At 34.6% G+C, this 21,958-nt stretch overlaps 2 protein-coding genes across 5 annotated transcripts in view; both read right to left on the bottom strand.

Moving 5' to 3' along the window:
• Positions 1 to 83: 83 nt before the first annotated feature.
• CUNH2orf66 (chromosome unknown C2orf66 homolog) lies at positions 84 to 4,861 on the bottom strand. 2 transcript variants are annotated; one of them, XM_042808538.1, is made up of 4 exons: positions 3,553 to 4,861; positions 2,829 to 2,973; positions 1,685 to 1,885; positions 84 to 400 (listed from the first exon to the last, which is right to left on the bottom strand). In XM_042808538.1, exons 2-3 carry the CDS (start codon positions 2,949 to 2,951, stop codon positions 1,703 to 1,705), a joined length of 306 nt encoding a protein of 101 aa, XP_042664472.1. In that variant the 5' UTR covers positions 2,952 to 2,973; positions 3,553 to 4,861; the 3' UTR covers positions 84 to 400; positions 1,685 to 1,702. The 2 variants fall into 2 exon arrangements, with proteins under 2 accessions (XP_042664472.1, XP_042664471.1); XM_042808537.1 differs by having other exon boundaries at positions 2,829 to 4,858.
• The window catches only part of PGAP1 (post-GPI attachment to proteins inositol deacylase 1), a 51,127-nt gene continuing 32,057 nt past the window's right edge, over positions 2,889 to 21,958 (bottom strand). For 2 of the 3 annotated variants that reach the window (XM_033010915.2, XM_042808534.1), the window contains exons 20-27: positions 21,467 to 21,560; positions 20,738 to 20,828; positions 20,329 to 20,526; positions 18,135 to 18,270; positions 16,936 to 16,986; positions 15,448 to 15,671; positions 15,013 to 15,117; positions 5,865 to 14,153 (exon numbers count right to left, since the gene is read on the bottom strand). In XM_033010915.2, coding sequence (XP_032866806.1) covers positions 14,015 to 14,153; positions 15,013 to 15,117; positions 15,448 to 15,671; positions 16,936 to 16,986; positions 18,135 to 18,270; positions 20,329 to 20,526; positions 20,738 to 20,828; positions 21,467 to 21,560 — 1,038 coding nt within the window. In that variant the 3' untranslated portion in view covers positions 5,865 to 14,014. Of the gene's footprint in view, positions 2,974 to 5,864; positions 14,154 to 15,012; positions 15,118 to 15,447; positions 15,672 to 16,935; positions 16,987 to 18,134; positions 18,271 to 20,328; positions 20,527 to 20,737; positions 20,829 to 21,466; positions 21,561 to 21,958 lie in introns of those variants that run through there. The other variant, XM_042808535.1, reaches the window with a different exon arrangement.

Raw genomic sequence — 21,958 nt, 5'->3', positions numbered from 1 at the left:
GCGGCAGGTGTTGCCCCACGCACTGTATCCCCCAGGAAGCTAGAAAAGTATCTGAAAAAAATGCCATAAAACACCTTGTGGCGTCTAGTTTTAATAAACTGAAAGGTAACCTTTATTTACCAGTTTTGAACAAAAGACGGTGGTAGTTAAATGCACTGTTGCACTCTTCATTTATTCACATTTAAACAAACACAATTCTGCTGGGCAAACTGTAGTAGCCAAACATCACACATTTGTCAATAGACAGCAAATGGGCTAATTACAGCATGATATCAGATTCCATAGGTGAAAACTGTGATAGTGAGGAAAATTTTGAATTGTCAGGTGACAGTTAAAATGTCAAAGCAGTAATATTTTGCTGTAAAGGTTACCACTCCGCATGAAGTTCAAAAGTTAATACCTGAAAAAGAGGAAAAAAAAAAAAGAAAAAAAAAAAAAAGGATGTGAGACATACATAAATACTTATATTCAACCAGGGTATGATCCAAGCTCAGACCTGGTAACACTGGCTGAAATATGCCAAAAGAGCAGAGCAGACCGCTACTTCCCAAAAACAGTTCTGGTTGCTGAAAAGAACTATCATGATCATCCTGAATTATGCAGGACAAATTACCTCCACCAGTCATTTTCTCATGGCTGCTCTAACTTATAGTTGACCTACAGCAACCCTTCCAAAGTCCCTTTTCATTTATTTGTCATGCACAACAGTAATTCTGTGGTGCATTTCTTTTTTCCTAACACAAAAACTTGGCAAAAAGAGAACTTAGTATTAAAATTGGAACTTTGTCTTCCTTATGATTCATAATAAGAAGAGGGCAGCTGTGCTTTTGATTATAGAAACAGATGTGGTTATGCAGGCAGAGAGCAGGACAGAGCTAGAAATCCTAAGCTGAATACTGATTACAAATTGATCTCTTAAGATACTGAGTAAATCACAAAAATGCTTAGATTCAAACCTTATTGAAGTCTTCAACTATTTGTAAAATAGGAGAAAACAATTATTTACCTTTCCTCAGAATTGCCAGTATTCACTGACTCTCCAAATGAGATATGTTATTTGTTAGAGTATGGTTATGCATAGATAGCTGAGAAGTACCTACTATAAATTGAGGCTGGACTTATAATGCAAGCTTGACCCCCTTAAATTTTATTCCATATTTATGGAGAGACGTGAATAAGTTTGCAATCCTTTTATCAACCTTCAATTTTAGTAGTAGAAATAAGGATAACAGCATGAATGGACAAAGATGTGAAAGATAATGTATGCTCTGTTAGTGCAGTATCTTATGTCTAAATTAATTCCTTAATATACATATATCAGAGGAAACCGTTAGTGTCAATTTATAATTTTACTGATATCTATTATTTAAATAAAACCTGCATTCACTATTATTTGTACTTTTTCAGAATTCTTCTCCATGTGAAAAAGGGGTGAAAAAGAAGAAGAAAAAAAAGCATGGTCTATATAGGTCTGCACAAGCATCATGTGTTATTTTACTGAAGTAATAAGTACCTCCTAAATCTCAATTTTAAACAAACTTTAGGCAAGAGTTAGGGTACTACAATTTTAATTTCTTCTGAAAAAGTTGTTTATATACTTCAGACAGAAGAGAAAATCACTGGAATCCAGATCTTTGATTTGGTCACATGTAACAACATTAGAGGAAAAGACATCCTCTTTTACCTTGGTCAGCAGCATCTTTCAGCCTTTGAAATAATTTGGAAAAGAATTTTTCCTTTCTTCATAATCTGCAAATGCAGAAGCAATAGGATCTGAGTAGAACATGACAGGCCTTGGTCCTTCATTATTCACAGTGAAAGTAGCTGGGAACTTTCTGAGATCAAGACCCCTGCCCGAAAAATAAGCCTGGAGCGTTCTGAAAAACTGAACACATTGCATATGTGAAAACAGAGCATGCCCAACAGTTTTATTATTTCTACTGACACAAAGTAGATGTAATATTTGTTCCTATGTGGAATGAAATCCTCTATTTGGTTCATGAACTTGTACAATACAGGCAATATAATTCAGACACGTACACTCTGTCCATGGCTTGCACACCTTATGTGGTGTCGACAGACCACCAACTGTTTACTGATCATCTCTGCTCTCCACTGAACCACACAGGATTCAAACTGTACCCCTTATAAAACAGGCACAGCAAAACCCTTGCTGAGAGCAAACAGAACAGTTCTGTTACACATTTATCTAAGAGAAATGTTCTCTAAGAGCAACAATGAGCAATTGATTTGAACTGGCCCCTTAGATTGCTTAAAAGTAGATTTAATGCTTCATAAAACAGTGAGGAAAAATTACGGGAAACTGATTTTTTTTTTTTTCTTTCACAAATTCATTATAAGATCTTGCAAATGTTCTCCTAATGGTATTTTCTTAGCTGTAATTAACTTTCAGATTTTTAGCCACTATTCATGACAATGTGTCAGATGCAAAATTATTTGTACTTCCAGAAGATAAAATGACACACAATCAACATAGTGCACATTTGACAAAAACATAATAATCATTCCTCCTCTGTTTCATAAAACAAGTGGCTGTATAATCAAAAAACATTTTTAAAATATAAAGCTGCTAGATGGAGATATGAAGTTTTATGCACCACTGCACACCGAGAATGTCTTTTCAGTGAAAGGGTACATCTTGACTGAAGAATGCTCATCCACTTGTGGTTACTGACTACACAGAGTGCACAGTCACTAACACTACATTTAACAGGCCCCTCTTACCTTTAAATTTAGAAGATAGAAATTATGATGGAAAACAAAACCCACACAAAACTTAGGTTATCTTTCTTGCAGCATTTCCTTACCAGGTCTCTGTTTCTAGGGTTATCTAGAGGTTTCCATTTTTCTTCTGGTTGGAAAGGTGCACCCTTTGCCAATCCTCTCACAGCCAGTACTGTATATAGACCCAGGAGCACCACTTTCCACATGCTGAAGAGATGAACAGACTATCTGTAAAAGGACAACGAATCAGACTCCTTAAGTCCTACAGAACTGTCACTAATAACAACTAGAGTAAGCGTGACAATCCAGTGGAGTGCTGAAAATAATTTATCCATGGCATAGAAAATCTGCCTACTGCAGATTACATCTGTGTGCTATCAACATTTTTTTTTTGTTTTCCTAGTACTATTGTACTAGGAAGAAAAAAAATATTCTGAAGAAATGTTTCCCATACCAAAGCTATTTTTAGGCACTGAATTCTCTTTTTGAGAGGGACTAATATGACATTGAACACAAAATACTTACATTTGCTATTACATACAGCCGTTTTCATTGGCTGATTAGTTATAGCATCAGATCTTTATGTGCTCCAAGAAGAATGCAAAAATATGGCTTAAGATCCAGATAGCTCAATTTTTAAAATTGCATTAAAGTGTACTATATATATATTAGTAAGTGCAATAAAAATACTACAGCCTGGTTTAATATACTAGAGACCCATTTCACAACTTGCTTCAATGAAAAAAAAAAAAAAAAAAAAAAAAAAAAGAAATGTCTCCCTTTCACGTTCTTTAAAATAAAGCTTACCAGTGAATTTGGCTGTGGCTTGCCCCTTCTTGGTTAGTCTCCTTGTAATCTGTGAACAAACTGATCTCTGCACTTATATTTCTAGTGGACTGTAGGTGGGTGTCAATGACGTTAGCAGGAGTTCAAAAATACAGTAATGATTCCATTTCCATCCATGACATAAAGACTCTTGAGAATTTCATCCTTGATACTCTTAAGACCTGTTGCTATCGAACAGTGCAGTGCAAACTCCTCCTCGCTAAACCGTATTGCAGAAAATTGGTGATAGGCATATAGTAAGTTTAAAAAAATTCCTAGCAGAGACAGTAGACCTCTATCAAAATATTACTTTTAATTAAAAGTAATTAGCCATCTCTCTAGAATGGCGCCTAGCAGATAATTACAGCTGGTTGAATGGTTTTCAAGCAAGATGAAATATGGATCATTTTCTTGATACTGGGGAGAGAAAGAAAAGTAAGGTCTGTTTCAAGATCCAAAATCATAACATTTTAACAGAAGTGTTGCTGTGATTTTATCGGGAGTCAATATCCTCCTGTCAGACTAGAAACTAAGACAGAGACTGCAAGGAGGATTCTGCTAATTTACCCTGGCCTTATTTCACAGCATTCTTTATCTCACAGCTGCTCAAACTTTTTGCTTATAATTTCATTAGACTCTTCTCTCCACTATTTAGATGATACTTTAGTTAGTATCACATAAAATATATTTCTAAATAGACATGTTAAAACTAAAAATTTTTGGCCATTATCTTACTCTGGATTATAGATATTTATTTCTGACCAGAGGCTTTACATCTTTCTTTGGTTTAAATTCTGAAAGCAAAACAAATACCTAACTCTACCCTTCCAGGCAGGCAAAGTTGTGGATATCCAAATGTCACTAGCAATACAGTTAACAAAATCCTAGCAGTGTTAACTTTCATGACTGCTGTAACATATAGAAATACAAGTCAGCTTATCCAGCTTGTGTATTATTCTACAGACTTGGAATAAGAAAAAAATAAAATTCACACACATATAAAAAATAAAATCTCTCAAAACCCATTAATTATTTTTCATAACAGACAACTTTGAGATACTAGACTCATCAAGAAGCATAACAGCAGTAGCAACAGAACTTGTAAAATAGCAGGCCCCAATATAAAGGAATTTTGTTGATTTTCTAGGTAGACACTTATTTCTACTTTACTTTTGTGCAAAATTTACCTTCCTAATCAACCAAAAGTAGAAACATGTTCCTCTAGAGGAAATGACAGGAAGGGGAAAAGGCTTGATTTACAGTTTGGAGTTAGATTCTAGCTCCTCAGTTAGCTTTTTAAGGAAAAAAAAAAAAAAAAAAAGCCAGAACAGCAGGCAATTTTATTCCATTCTTTTCATTCCACTCCCCCCCCCCGCCCCAATTCTTTTAATTAACGTGATTTATTTAGAAATAAAAAACTGAGGGAAAGGCAGCACATCAGCTACTAAAACATACAAAAGTCATCTGTAAATCTGAAATAAGTTTTATTACTGTAGGAATTTAGGCAGTTTAGTTGACTGATGAAGTATGCAGATATGTAAGAGATTCAGTTAGCATATATTTTCTGTGAGCTGTTCAAAAAAAAAAAAAAAGTCCCTACAAACTCATGTTGTTACTTCCTGAGCTAAAATTGTTTGAGAAACTGAGCTACAGTCTGTTTAGACTTGGTGCTCATTTTAATGTGGGTTTTTTGGTGTGGTTTGTTTTTTTTTTTTTTTTAAGATAATTTCATTATAGCTCTTTCCTTCAGTCAAAGTCAAATATAAGCATAACACATTAATATAAAAATACTGTTAGTAAAGTTACACTGTTTGGACAAAATTGCATCCTCCTTTGAGAACAGTAGCTAGCTTAACAAATGCTTTCCAAGCCAGATGTCAGTGCACTGCCTTTTTAATGCAGCCAAAACTTAAGCACTAGGTTTTCTTGACAAATTATATATATAGACACACATCTTTAGCAAATAGAGTATTTTGAAAGTGGTTATACTAATTATATAGCCCTTATGGCACAGTAATATTCATGTATATTTGAATTAATTTGCACTGAAGCTGAAAATGCTCATCGCATTGCTTGTTCTGTTTCATACAAATTACTTCAAAAAGGTTAACATCTTGTTCTAGAACAAAAGGCAAATTTAAAACTAGTTTAGCTGAGAACAAGTTTTATATGTACGATGCTCTATATAAACTATATTATTCACCAAACATTTTTCATTTTATTTCATTTCCTATCCGTGATAGCCAGGCAGGTATAACAGCCTGAGGTGCACAAGTTAAGATATTGAGACAAGCTTCATCAGGTACAATCTTTATTGTATTCTACTTGAAATATGAAAAAAGCGCCTGTTACTTAAAGTAGTGCTCTAACCACAATCCTTTTGTTCACCGTTTTTATTTTCTGCATAGAATCCCAAGTATTACAAGTTAGAAGGAAAAGCACCAAACTGCTCCGCATGAGTACCTGAGCAAAGACTAAAGGCAAACGTTCATCACAACACTCATTAGTGTGTTTGTACAACAGAAGTACAGGTAACATTCACAACACTCTACAGAGTATGACTGGTAAGTGGCACTTTTTGTGAATTACAACCATTTGTACTAATGCAACCATGTTAGAACACCATACAAAAATATACAGAAGTGTTTATTTAGCAGAGCATATGCTATACAGTGTACTCTAAGTCATGCGCACTTAAGTAAAAAAAGAGACAAAAAAATGTGAAGCATATGCCGCAGACAAGGAAACCATAAAAAAAAATATGAACCTCCCAGAGTAGCTCCCACTCAACTTGCCCTCAACTTGAACAAAAAAGTACCAGTATCAAAAAGCACAGTTTTTAAAGATGCTGAGATTTTGGCTTTCAGCAATTTCAACATCAGCTGAAGATATGCATTCTCCAAGGTTCCTCATCATCTCACAAGACAAGGACTTTGCCAAAGTTTATCACACATTACGTGATCTGTATCTCAGAATTCAGTTATAAACTGAATTTTAATAAGCACAGTATTTATAGCATTATTCAAACATTTATAGATAAGACCCTAAGAACATCTCTAGAAACCTGTAACTGTTATGAATTAGCTCCACCTACAACATGAGAGTTACACTAGCTATACAAGAACTGAAAACAGAGAAAGAGTTAAAAATATGCAAGAGGCTGCTTGTGAAGGGATAGCTTTTCCCACACATTACATATGTGTTCTTCAAAGTTTTAAGTCCTCTTAAAGCTGAATGAACAACATGCCCCTCCCTCCCCCACAATTACCCAGAACAGGTATTTTGGCCACCATTATTCTGTCTCTGTGCTTGGAAAAACAATTAAAACGTAAGCAGGGCATCAAGTTACTAGGCCAAGTTATACAGTTTCTCTAGACTAATCATCACATATAAAGGCCTTAAAGGTAGTTCTGTCCTCTCAATGATTTTAATACTAAAACATTCCTGTAGCTAGGAAATCAACAATGGCTACAATTACCGAAACAGCATCATCACAAAGGAAAGAAGACAGAGTTAGGTGACAGGAATGAGAGTTTTAAAAGATCAAAACTAACATACAGAAGGAAGTAGCATGGAAGACACAAAACTTGCATGTTGTCTGTTGAGCTGCATCAGCAGCATTGTGGCAGCCAGGTCCCAGTTTGTTCTCAAGAAAAGAAGGTGAATAACTTTGATTTGTACTGCTTCAAACAATTACTGTGATCAGCTGACATGCAGTCATTTTGTGTGCATACCTAAATATCCCCAGTCCAGTGATAAGCTTTGAGATGGCATCTTTATTCAAGATTCAGTGTTACATAGTATTAATATTGGGAGGGGCCTGGGGGAGGGGGTGGGGGGTGTGGACAGAATTTGTGGTGTTCTGTTCAAAACATACGAAGAATCCTGTAGAGGCAAATAAGAAAAGTTGGTGGCAGCTTTTCCTAAGCTCTTTATATTAAAAAAATAAACATAAGAAATCCTTCTACTATATCAAAACAAGATTTTAAGATCTTGACTTTTTCTATTTTTTTTAATGAATTGAGAAGAGCAGAATATGTAAACTTCCCCCCCACCCCTGGAAGACCTTTCAGGGTTTTATATATGAATATTTTTTCTAAAAAGTGAAATTCGTTATTCAAAACTTGTGGAGCTTTAACACAACCAACCAACCCCATCTAGTTTTCTTCTCACGCTGGCATAGATATTGATACTCAATGGCTTAAATACAATATTTTGCTTAAACCATAAGATTTTTTTATTTTGAACAAACTGAAGAACAAATTTTTTAAAAATAATTTGACACACAGACTTTCAAGTTCAGACAGATATCCAAGACTAATTTTCCTTCCCTATTTTTCTTATTGTCACAATAGAAAGACTTGAGAAATAAAGGTCAGCTAATGCTTTATGACTTTGGTTGGTGTGATTCCAAACTACAAATATACTGTACCTGTCATAAATCTTCATTTCTGTAGATGTAGTAAAAGGGGTTCAAAATAATTTTTGAAAAGTATTTTCCTCAAATCAAGTTTCAGTATGATCTACACAGATATTTTGGTCATCTTCAAAATTCGAATATAAGGCTACAGAAGTCCACAGGCTACATTTAGAGTGTATTCATTGACTGGTTTAAGGCATGGTATTTTTTTTTGCTCTAGAAACTACAAGTTTAAAGTCACAGTGAGGAATTTCACATTTCAATTTTGGTCTGGCACTCATTATATGTGTCACATCTACTACATGTAGACTTCTGTAAAATGTTTCAGTTGTCAGGTCCTGCAGTCTCAAATACTGTTTTCACACTCAGAGTGACATAAGTAGAAAATATTAAAGCCTGAATTGATCCCAAAATAGTGCACTTAGCTTTTTATAAAACTAAACATCAACACACTTGCACATCTGGTACTTAATAGATATACCCTGACATTATTTAAGTTGGAGGGGGAAAAAAAAGTCTTTGCTGGTATTTCAACCACCATGCAAAACTTCAGTAGAACAACAGCCTACAGGACAGGTGCTGTGTGTCTTCTCTAGGTCAGTCACGCTGCCTGCTATTCCTGTGAAAGTTCTGTTTTGTACTGCAATGGGAGGACACTGCAAAGCCAGGATAACTGTGTATGGAAGGAGGAACTGGAATGACGTGCCTCAAAGTAACAAGTTCATGTGTGCCATTCCTAACTTTTACAGACAAAAATCAGCTCTGATACCACACGGATTCCTACAGCATCTAGACCACAACCTGCTAATAACTGTAGAGAGGCCATGCTTACAAGATTTGTTTATGACAGCACGAGTAGCAAAATCTGTCAGCATTTAAGAATGCAGAATGACACCCTAAATCTTAAGTGGAATTAATGTCAAAACATCACAGCTTTGACTCAGGTTTTCATGCTACAAGGCAACAAGCACATATTTGAGGCAGCTATGTGCTTAGATACCTGAAAAATTGAGGTGCTGGGCAGATTTGCTTAAGTAAGAGCTATAGAGTTTTCTCCTTAAATGCTTAAAATTTATTTTTAAAAGCAGTAAAGTTTATTAACAAGATGAACTTTATAGATTTTATTTAAGCTTTAAGATAAATGAGCTGATTAAAGGCTTTGAATACATTCTTCCACAAATAAGAATATACATCAGATAATACAATATTTGTCAAAGGTTTTCCAATTAACTTCTAGAGATTTTAAGGATTCTATTAAGAATACTAGCTTAAAATTCTAGCTCTAAAAAAAAGATAGAAAAACTATTTTACTTTAACATTAAAATGAATTTGTTTTCAATTGTCATTCATTGGCACACATTCCCAGAGGTATACAAGAACAGCATGTAGCTTTGGTGACAAAAGCATGTCTCCCCTGAAGGAACGGTGATGGAAGTTTTAAAACTTTTTACAGTACAGTGCTAAGTGCTTATGAAAGCTAGCCTGATTATCTCCCAGAAAAAAAGACTTATGTAAACAGTCAAAGATGTAAGTTAAGTGACTAACATTCATCATGAAATGGATGAATATACTACAACACTTCCAAAATACAGCCACTTCCAAAAACATTTTCTGTAACTCAAAGAGTATTGAAGGTCAGTAAATGGCTGGGTTTTTTCGCAGTATAAAAAAGACAAAAGTCTAAACACACTTATCACTGTATTGAAATAAACTTGATCAAATGAAAGCTTCTCAAGTGTTTACATTTATTCACAGACATATAATCAACTTTATTCTGTCCTGTCAAAGCTTAGAAGCAGATGTATCAGATTTCAGAAAAAAGTCAGTAAGTTCATAGCCTTGTTACTGGCAAACACATGGAAAATTAGACTTCATATCAAATACTGACGTATGCAGCAATGCTTTTTGGTTTTCGTTGAGTTTTTGTTTTGTTTTGTTTTTTAAGTATCATTACATTTTATTCTATTTTTTTAAACGCTGACCTTAAAGTTAGCCCAGTTAGGTTATAGCTGAAATATTCACTTAGCCATACAGGCAGTCTATATGTCTTCTGCAGTAGATTAATATTACACTGTTTAGGGGTTTGTTGTGTTATTCATTTGTTTATTTTAAAACTTGGCAACTTAATATTTTGGAATGAATTGCTACATGTATCAGCTCACTCAAAACCAAAATCAGAGCAGAACTCTAAATATTAGAAATAATATTAATTTAAATTCCAGTTACTGCAATTGTTTTTGAAACAAAACAACCAATCAACCAACCCCAACCAAAACAACAATCCCCCTTTTAACAGGATGCTGAAACATATCATACCACAATCAACTTTTAAATCAAAACACCACCTTTGGACAACATTCATTCATTCAGTTTCCAGGTACATTTGTTAATTCCAGTTAAGAGGTAACAGTTTTTCCTTACCAAATATAGACCTTTTATGAACTGTGAGCTACTATGATTGTAGCGTGATAAAACTATGAGGAACACATGTTTGATCATATCAACCAGAAAAGATTATTGACTTCAAGAGCAAATCAGGATATGGAGATGTCACTAAAAGCTTCTCATTAAATCTCCCCTACCCGTGAAAGAATCTGCTGTACATAGATGCTGTCCCTGAAATTATTGACATTTGGTAATCTAGGTTCTTACCCTGTTTTTGTTTTTTTTTTTTTGTTTTTTTTTTTTCTGTTTCTGATATCTTATAAAAAAATACTAGAAAAGAGCCAGGCAAATAGTTCTTATTTTGAATGCATCTTGAGGTACAAGGGCAAAAAAATGGTGGCTTAATCTCAACCTAAATGCTTGATTATGAGGCATAATCTCCATCTAAATGTGGTGAATGTTCATGTGGATGAAGAACGGTGTTTTTGCAAAATGAATACCTTAACTTCTGAAAAAGGAGAGAACAACAGAATTTGGGTCTGCATGTTAATAAAAATCCTCCCTTATAGAGCAGAGGTCTAATCCATTACAAGATAATTTAATTTGTGTCTCGATCTTCTCCCAGTCTAGATAATACAAAATTTGAAGAATAAACTGCAGTTTTAATTTAGTTCAAGGTACTGAGAGACATTACAATATATTTGCCAAAAAATGCTTTATAAATGTAGCCTGCTCATAATAAAGGACATTTCAGTAATATTTACACTTCCTCATACACAGAATTAAAAGTCTTTATAGTGGATTAGCCTACATTTCTGCTGAGATTATATTTGTGAACAGTGGCAGAACTAGAAATCCACATAACAGAAGCCTCTTCTCCAGAAGTAACAGCAAACAATCATTGTATTTTACCTGAAAAACAATTTTAGACTGTTACAAAGTCTTGTCCTTTTCAGAATGACAAGTAGGATCATTCATCCTCAGAATGGGATCAATTGTTCTCTGGACTTGTTCTAATCCTATCCCTTCCACTGATTATATAGAAAAATCTAGTTAGGATTAGACACCTAATAACGCAAACAACTGAATTTACACAGTCCACAATCACCACAAAATCCAGACACACATCTCTAAGAACAGTTTTCATACAGCAAATGACACAATGATGTAAATCCAAAGCAGCAGTAAGACTTTCCTTCCTTCCCCCAGTGAAAGTAAATAATCCCTGAAAAAAACGGAGCACTGAGGGAGATGTGATAAATTCTGTCATCTGCGATCTCAGACTCCGGACGATACCGATATCTCTTTGTATCTCCAACTTGAAAATCAGGTAGGAATCTATGCAAAACTCTGTAACCCATTTCATAAAGAGTGAGAACAACTATCAACACAATTCCCAGCTTTAAAGATACAATTCAATTATAAAAATGGTGTTATTCTATGCTGGTAGAATTAATAAGTTTCACATTGTGGCAGATTTGGGAAGCTATCAAAGCTACTATATGCAGAGACTGTTTGATCTCCTTATTCTGATTATTATTTTATTCTACCAACAGCTCCAAAAAATTGATTCATGCATAAGGAGCCCATTAAGATGGCAAAACAAAATCAGGAGAAGAATACAGTAGGAAGCCAAAAGGACCATGAAGGCCAAGGAAAATCATCTTCCACAGAAATCAGATCCTGCATATTTCATAGACAGCTACTACCACCCCAGATGCAGTTCTGCCACCACTGTCTTTCATTCACAATCATTTGAAAGCAGAAAAACTACTCTATTCTTCTATGTGTGAACAGCAATTTTTAGTTTAAACCAACTGGTGGATTTAGCTACAAGTATATTTAGACACACAAATTATCTTATATACATACACTGTAGCATACATTTGGCTAGAAAGTATCATGATATAATTTGAGTAACTTTTCTGATTTACAAACACTATGTATAACCTAACCTTTTTTTAAAAAGGTTAAGACTAGAATACCAGCACATAAGTTACTGATAACAGTGACAGCAGCTTGGTTAACTACAATAATCTTACCCTGTTAAAGAAGTTTTAATGGTTTACTGGTAGCTTGAACTGCTGACTAGTATACAAGTGGACAAAACAGATGCCTACTTCATATTTGTCCTTCATTTCAGAAAGTCACTGTGTGAATTAAGTCTTTCCAGCCTGCGCATATGAATTGATCCTAACAACACGCTAGAACTGAGGCACTTTAGGCAAGATTAATGAGATACGGTAAAACGAATGGGTCAGGCTGGCTGTACTACTATATCAAGAATATACTTGATTGACTGTAGGTAGCAGATTTCCTCTTATTATTCATGTAAGATAACTGAGCTCATCTAATATGAAGATAACAGGTATCTTGGACAGAGCGCAGAACACAGCAGCTAACACACAAAACAAGTAGTAGGCTCATCTCTACATGGGATCAATACATCATATTAACCTAATGGCTACTGAGACTTCTTCTGTTGGCAAAACATATACCCAGGGGACAGAATTCCTTACACATAGCTATTTTAGGCTTTATTATACATGGCAGTCACTGTAGCATCTAGGCACTAAGATAATACTTTATACAGAGCTAATAATTATGGTTAGTATTTCCTACTATTACTACAAGTTTGTCCATGTGAGGAAGTTAGCACTGTATGGCAGGGCATGAATTTACAGTGTGATAACTATTCCATATTCATTTCATATATGGATGCTTATTATGAGATGGTTTATTCTCCATTTACAATAGGAAAAAAGCCTGCCTTGTCGACTTGGAAGAAGTGCAGTACAGCAACTGAACTGTAAACTCACACTATACCTTAACATTTACTAGCTTCTACATATGGACAAGGTCCAAGGAGTAATTTCAGTATTGACAAAATTCCAGAGAAAACTGGCAATGTTTTAAAACAACATCACAGCAAATTGTCTATGAATCTGCTGATATCCTTCCTGAATAGAAAGCTACACAGAATATCATTGTTCTCTCACTCTCACAAAAAGTAAAATGTATAAGACTTTCAATAGTATCACAAATGTTCAACTCACACTGATTGAACAAATGATTTTATAGAAATAACAGTTCTATATAAGCAGTACATTCTAGTTTGTCTAGACACAACTGTGGCAGCTTTTAAATGTAGCATAAAATGATTACAAGTATACTTGGCTGTGTAGTTTTTGTGATAATCACAGTGTGCTTGAAATGTATTGAGTTGTAACCAGCATAATTTAGACCTGCAAGAGATGCAAGTTCAGAACATATGCACTGCATGGCATAGTGAATAAAAAAAGTCTGTTTCAACAAAGTAGTATAGTGAAATATCAAAGTGTCTACAAGGCAAACAGAGTATTGAGATGTTACACTAATACGATTTACGTGCTTACACACACACACACACACACACAGTTAATTCACTTAATTTTCACAGTCAGGAAATAAACACCATGAAAAACTTTCTAAGCAACATGAACAGAACCACAAACTTTTCATAAAGTATTCACAGTTCTGTCCTCTTTCCCACATAACAAACTACTGATGACATTCATCTAGGCAATTCTTTGTTGAAATTCGCCCCATGTCCAGTGTTAAGTTTCTAGGCTGCACTGTTCTTCCTATGTATCCCGAATGTTACACAATACAACACAGCACATGTAGAAGAAGAGAAAAGGTTACAAAGTGCGGTACTTTGTATAAATGCATTCGTCCAAAGGCCAACATTGCAACAGACAAAGGGAGTGGAACTTTGGCTGCGATCTTCAAGAGTTTACTGTAAGAATATAAAGAAAAAATTGCCATTTTTGTAGCCATACGTGCAGAAAGTATGCAAACACCATATTTCACTTTCTGTTGAAAAATAATTTATAGATTTCAAGGTTTTGTTAATTTTAAAAACGGAACAAATACGTGTAATGAACCATAACAACCAACGCATAGACAAGAGAAAATATTCAAAAAGACTAATAAGATGTCATTGAAAAATATTCTTATATTAATTTAGAAATAATTTATCTGTAACAAAGAAAGATTTAATGTTTTAGATCATTTGAATTAGCAGGTACCGGTCAAGAGAATAAACTACATTGGTTATTATTCACTGTCTTTCATGAGACACTAATTTTATATTTGAACAAGAAATGCTCTACCTGTCAGCAAAACCAAGTGCTCAAAACTTCTTAATCCAGTAGAAAGCACATTGCGTTTCCACAAGTGTGCCCATAAGGGGGAATTCCAAGAACATAATTATAATGGTTTAGAATTCACTTGTCCTTGTAACTTTCTGACAGTAATTGCTAAATGTATTAGAATTCTGTAACATTTGGAAGGATTCAATGAATTGTGAATGAAAAAGTCACATTTAAAGAAGCGTTTACGCAACTGATTGCTTAGACAGCAAATACTCCATTTAAGTCCATGTGGTAAATACCAGTGATTTTCTCCACTTACCTGGACTACAGGTAATTTGCATGCATTTTACCCAGTCTTTAAGATTTAACCCTACGAGTTTAGGAATCTTTATGTAGGCTGAACAGTTACATGTCTGTGCAGCATGAATTAAGTTTTACCACACAAATGGAAGTAGCAAGAAAGAAGCAGGAAAACAAAAACTGAGGATTAGGCTACAGTACCTTGATTTCACTTCAGATGTACCTGAGTTCATGAGAATTTCTAAAATGCATACAAGGATAATGGCTGTAGATCTACATGGATCAGGATCAAGTCGAACACCGTACCTACAAAAAACAGTTTAAAAAAGCATGTTACTTCTAAACTAGGCTATCAAATAAAATCCAAGTTGGGAACAAGCATTTGCAGATAACGTACATGAAATAAATATGGCATCACAGCCTGACTTTAAACCCTTTCTGAACCATTACTTCCTTCAGCATATCACTGATCCACTTAACATCTGCTTATATCATAACATACACCAGATTACATACAAAACCAGGTTATAATTAACAGAAGGAAGCTAATAATGTAGAATCAAACATTTCCAATTTTTACTATCTTCAAAGGTTTATGTTCTTTTCTTCCACCTTACTGGCAATTTAAGAAGTTACCTGATATTTTTTAACCAATAAATTAAAGATGGCAAATTGAGCAGCACAATCCATGTGAATAAATTGAGAATTGTAACATGCATCTTAAGACTGTTAATGGCTTCAGCAATTGTTGTACTGTCGCAAAGAGATTGTGTTGCTTTTGAGGTACTGTCCGTTGAACTCTGGTTTTTGACTGTGTATATACTGGAGTTCTGTGAAGTTTCTTTTGAGCAGTCTGAATCCTGAAAACAAAAGGCAGAAGTCATAAAAACATGCACAGGCTTGTAAGAACCCATGCTGGGGGAAGAGGAGCAAAAAACTGTCACAACAGCATCATACCAGCTTCAATTTAAAAAGAAAACTTGCAATTTATCTCTCAAAAAGCTGTCAAAAGCAAAGTTCAATAGTTCAGTTTTAAAGCGTCTAGATTTAACCAGAAATTTGTCTTACACTGGTAGTTTATATGTCTTTGTAAGAAAAGAATGGGGAGTGGAGATGCCCTGACACCAGTGCAGTGATGAGAAATTGAGTTCCTGGAAGGAGGAAGAACAAAATAAAAGGAGTAATAAAGCACGCAGGTGAAAGTCACAGATGCTCATTCATTGAAAAAAATAGAGGAGTTAATGCAACTGGGAGTAAAACATTAGCTGTAGGAATAAATAACAAAGATGAATTATGAGTTGGCAGATGCTAACTTCCAATGACAGGAAAAAAAAAAAAAAACACACAAATGAAACACACACACACAGACAAGACACACAAATTATATGGAAATGAAAGAAGAAGAAAGAATTTAAAACTAAACAAACAAAAAACACTCAAAGAAACCCAAAGAATACTGTCAACAACTTTTTCTGGCAGACTGCTTTTTAAACTAGGTTTGAAAAAAACAATTACATGCCTCAATCCACACTTGCGTACATCTTGGATCCTATACCTTAAAGTAACTGAAAAAACAAACAAAGTTCACAATGCCTGAAAAACAGTGATGCTTCTTTACTCCTTTAAAAACAGCTCCTAATTTACTGTGGTCTCAGTCCATATCCATCTAAGAAGTCATATTTATCATGTCCTGATCAAAAAAAAAACCACTAAACTCCACAAACTACCTCCCTGGAAAAGAATATTTACCTGTATATAGACTATTATCTAGAAATTAAAATTATTTTTTTAAGATAAGGCATGCATAATCAAATACCAAAATTTAGACAAAACTATTGTTCTGTATGTATTCAGAGACTACATTTTCTTCTTAAATGAACTTCAGACAAGTTCACACTGCAGTGATCTTGAACAGTGAATACAGTAGTCATACGTGATGGAACAGATTACTCATGTCCTGGCTTTTTTTTCCACATCATGCACACAGTAAGTAAACTACAACTATTCAGGCATCACAGCACAACCTAATATGACCAAAGGCAAGACAATAACAACTCATAATGCATACGTTTCCCAAACAATTTTTGGTCACAATTTTGACCAGAAACAGGAAATGAGACTTACCCCATTAAGCATGTTTTCTTCTGCTCTTACATTCACATGTAGTTTTATAACCTGTAAGACAAACAGTCCAGCTATTTTTACAGATGTTTCTTTACACAAAAGCTGCAGTATAGAAGGAATAAAAAATTTGGCCTAATTATTTTTTGACCCTTTTTATAGCTAAATAACTCTAGGGCCACAATGAAGCCTCAATGCAAAGACTCCCTCTGGATGCTGCTTATAGAAAAGGCAGAGTGCTCTATGCATGCAAGCACAGCGAGAAAACTTAAGCTGCTGTGCTTTCTCCCCTTCCACTGTGCTTGACACAGAACAGAGTAAAAAGTCTGCATGTTCTTCACCTCCTCCTGCTAATTCAGTTCTACTTCACTTCCTGCAGAAACCTATAAACAGGTGACATAGGAAAAGTCTCACATCAGATTTACTGCAGAAGGGGGAATAATATCAGCATGGGAACATCACAGGGTAACCTTATGTCACAGGGAGTTCAAATAGAGATAGACCCGTCCCTCAGGCTGTGCTTTCAGCTGCCATCTACCTCCTTCAGACCACCTGTAAGCTGCTCTGTTTTGTGCCCCTGCTCCCAGATGCACGCTCCAGCACATTGCTAGCAGCCAAGTATAGCAGCTGATTTAGCAGCTACATAACCATAGGGTGAATCAGATAAGTTAGACACTCTGATGCAAGGAAGACCATGGAAACTGAATGGCAGAGACTAAATACGGGTCAGTGTGGCACTAGCCAAGGGATCTGATTAGACATACAGTAAGACTATCCCAATTCTACAGTATATCTACCCTCCTTCCTTTTACTCCATAAAGATTTGTGTAAAGTCTTTAAAAAGTATTCAACAGAACATTCCAAATCCTCCCTCTGCTGAAATTTCCCTTCAAGGAAGTTACCAGTCTTTGATTTCATAAGATTACCTATCTGTAAATTAAAAATCACAATTGTATGCATTATTGTAGTGGACATATGGGACTGTTCATTTCCTTGGAAAAAGCATTATCAAAAAACCAAAATAATTCTAATAATTACAAGATTGTGAGAGTCTGGTTAAGTTCAAAAAAGACCTATTTCAAGTATGCAAACAATAATGTTTAAGTATGAAAAATGATAATCCATATTTTTGCTTTTAACATAAGGTTAATCCAAAGCATACAAAATTTTGAATTCAGTTATAATGTTGAGCCTTTCAGTACCTTGAACAAGTATTGAAGATAAATAATGAATACAGCAAATGCACCACAAGTGGTCCAGCTAACCAAAGCAAGGAATAACATCACACAGAATCTTCTGGGTGTAATCAACCTGTTATGTTTTTGAAGTACAGTAGGTCTAAAAACAAACAAAAAAAAAGACAAAACTGCTGTTACATTCTTGTAACAACAAAGCTACAAAGATTCATATATATCAATATATATCAATAATTCTGTTTTGTGCATAACTGAAAAGAATAAATTGCTCTTGCTTATTGATTAAACACTGGAAAAACAAAAGTCAGACAAATCTGAACATACAGACCAACTGCTACATAAGCTACTTTACAAAAAACAAACAAACAAAACAAAAAAAAAACAAACAAAACCCACACCAAAGAAACCAAACTTTCTTATCAAAACAATCTTACACCTTCCAGAATGTAACTAATCTATTATTTTTACTTCATTTGGGGAACATAAAGCATTATATATTGCTAACTGTATATCTGCAACAGTCACTAAGTTCTTCTGTTCAGAGAATGAGTATCTTATTATTATGACTGCACAGCTGCATCATGAAAGTGACTCTTACTACAACCATCAATGAGCTGCAGTGTTTAATGATTGTACAGCAGCATATGAGTCTCCAAGAGATTAATTCTGTGACAAACATTCTTCTCAGACAGTAATTTCTGCTTGCTCAGTCTGAGAAATGCAGAAAAGTTTATTTTATGTTTCTGGAGTCCAGCTGCTACAACTAAGAGACAGGTATGAATCTGAAATGACAGAGATGAGTTGAAAAGGTGAGATAACAAGGGGAATGGGGTAGGGAGGAAGTGCAATAGAACTATGAAAAAGTCTGTACTTCTTGGATATTCACAGGTCATTCCAGTATTAAAATAGACATTGAAAACAGAAAAAGCATTATTTGGAAAATAGAATTTTAAAAGCCTTCGCAACAAATACTGAAAATAACCACAAAAAGATGGTTAGTTGACAGGAACGAAGAATTCCACAGACAGCTAGTGACAAATTCTTTGCTGCTAACTATATCAGATTATTTCAGAACACTGAGCAAACGTCAAGTGAACACTATTTTTTTTTTCCTCAAGAAAGTAGGACTATATCAAAACCTATGTAAGGTATCAGAACTGTGTAAGGCACTAGAATTTCAAAATAAACTACCCGACTGACAGGCAGGCACACAAAATCTTATTTTCCTGCCTCTGCCCAAGACATCTCAGGGTTTGCAAGAAATAAAGAGCTTTAATGAAAAGGGTATGAATCAACCTAAAACTTCTTAAAAATTTAGTAAGAGTAGTTTTAAAACTTAGAAGTTTGCCACTTCATCACTTAATACTGAAGTTTCTGAGCATTTGATGTAATTTATATACACGATATCTGGGAAGAAATAGCTGACACAACATCTATTATTTGGTAGAATAAGACTAGAAGCACTTATGATGAAAGGAAGAAAAAGAGTTAATTTAGTGGATATTTTCCGAGTACAAAGCATCCCAACCAACTTTCTGGAGACAGAGTTGGCTCAAATCTAGCTGAGGATTGTTATTAGAGAAAAAAAAGTCAAATCATTAACATAACTAAGCAAGTTATTCAATTTATTAATTTATTCTTTCAAAATCTTTTTATCTTCCTTGCTTTTTTTAAGCCCCCTTTCATATTTGAATACTTTTGAAGCAAAACATTCCAGTGTTCTTAGATCTATATAATTAATCAATCTGTCTTGTAGTGTGAAATTAACACCCAAGAAGTTTTTGTTTTACAAACCTGTTTGCATTCTTTAATGCAGTCTATCCAATATGAACAATGAGGAATGGATTGCAATGCTCATAGTCCCTTTCCTAGATATATACATTTATCTTTTTGAGCTGCTGAAAAGGGAATAGTTCAGTTACTTTCTTTTCCCCAGCAAGCTTTCCTCAAAAACAAATTGCAAACCTTCATAAGAGCTGGTGAAGGAAACAAGAAAATCATTTATGTTCCCTTTTGGAGACGTGGAATAAGGAATATGAGGCAATCCTCCTTGTTCTTCGTTAGTACTTAACACTAAAAAACCCAGATGGCTAAAACCATGTATGAACTATGTTGCAGAATTTAATCTGCCCAAGCACTCACACTGAAGAAAACAAAAAATTGACAGTCGGTCATCTAACAGAGCATAATGTTGTTTTACCTAAACAGAGTTAACCATAATGAAGAAAAGAGTCTCAGAGCTGTAGAGAAAAACACTCCACTCCAGTAGGCAATGCCTGTCCCCAAAAGAAACAGAATCAGGGACACAAGGGGGAACCACGCATCCTGACTCCTCAGTACAGCAGCCTCCAACTCTGGTAGTGACAGTGATTCCCATATCTCTTGAAACCAGTTAAACCTGCCAGAAACATGAAAGGAGTATCACTTATTCCCAATTGCCATTACAGTAAAATATGTATCAACTATTCCTCCTACTACAGCCTTTCAACCAAAATCACAGCCAGGTGTTCACAATGACTACAGATAAAATACTATTCCTCCCCACCAATAGTTTTACTGAAACTTCTGTTTTGGAAACTGCTTTAAAGAAATAAGTTATGCAAACTCACCCCTGCAGAAACACAACAATGCTTATAAGAGGTTCTACTTTGTAGGGTTTAGCTGTCCTAACTAGTTCAAGGGAAAAGTCTGAACACTGGCCTAGAACCAAGAACAGAAAGCATCTATAGTTATTATTTTGTCATGAACTTTAACAAAGAAGATCCACAACAAAAAGTAAATTCAGACAAAGGTGTGAAAGTTTACTTTAAAACAAGATAAACATGTCTTATAACAGTGTATAGTTCATCATCAAGGCCCTTATTCACTGGATCACTCATATTCAGGTAATATGTCACAAGAGCTTCTAGGGACATTATGGAGTTTGTTACAAACACCACCTGAATTTAACTAAAAATACATTTTGTCTGAAGACATATCTAAAAGTTAGTCTGCAAATCTCATTCATGGAAGAAATAAAGTGTTTTGTGCATATTAACAATATATTTTAAACTTTAACATGTATTTTTAAGTAGACTTCTAATAATTCTAAAATATTGTGCAACACCAATCATTTGCAAAGAAGGGACTTCAGAGTAAAATAAGCTACAACACAACCTTAGAGAACTACCAACAAACAAAAAACAAAACTGAAGAGCAAAGAGCCAAGTACTTACAAGTTCAATGATACTTAGCATAAAAGAAATCGTGACAACTAGTTAGTCTTTCAACAGTAAATCTGATAAGTAATTTCTCTAAAAACACTTGTGACAGAAGAAAATTACTTTTCTAAAAGCTACCTGCTGATATCAATGTGCTTAATTGTCCTCCATAAGTAAGAAGAATATTAGAAACAACATAGACAGGAAGAGCACTGGCATGGAACCTTATTATCTGAAAGACAAGGATAAGAGGATAACTTTTAATTTATAGATATTAAAATATACTAAAATCACACACATACATAAATATTATCATGAAGCCAGCATCATAACGTGATTAAAAAATCTTTCATAAGATTCAAACGTTTTCTTGTTTTGATGAATAAGTATTTGATAACCACCATTAGCAATTAACGTTATATATGGAAAATACTAAGATCTCTCAGACAGATAATCAAACATGTTTTGATAAATAACCAGATTATAAATGAATGATTTTTTTTTTCCAGTCAAGACAAATATTAAAATCATGCAGTAGCACATTAATGGTGTCTCAGTAAAATAAGTTAAAAGTAAAAGGCCACTTCCCAAGCAAAACCTGCATGTAGTTGTATATGCTTTTGAGCAAGG

This window comes from Tyto alba, unplaced genomic scaffold (assembly GCF_018691265.1).
Source record: "Tyto alba isolate M040663 unplaced genomic scaffold, T.alba_DEE_v4.0 Super-Scaffold_7, whole genome shotgun sequence".
Taxonomy (NCBI): domain Eukaryota; kingdom Metazoa; phylum Chordata; class Aves; order Strigiformes; family Tytonidae; genus Tyto; species Tyto alba.
This window is presented reverse-complemented; position numbering and strand designations above follow the sequence as displayed.

Coding starts and splice junctions, on each gene's coding strand:
- CUNH2orf66 (XM_042808538.1), bottom strand. CDS start 2,951: ATGTGGAAAGTGGTGCTCCTGGGTCTATATACAGTACTGGCTGTGAGA. Junction 1,886..2,828: donor ACCCTAGAAACAGAGACCTG/GTAAGGAAATGC, acceptor CAATGTGTTCAG/TTTTTCAGAACGCTCCAGGC.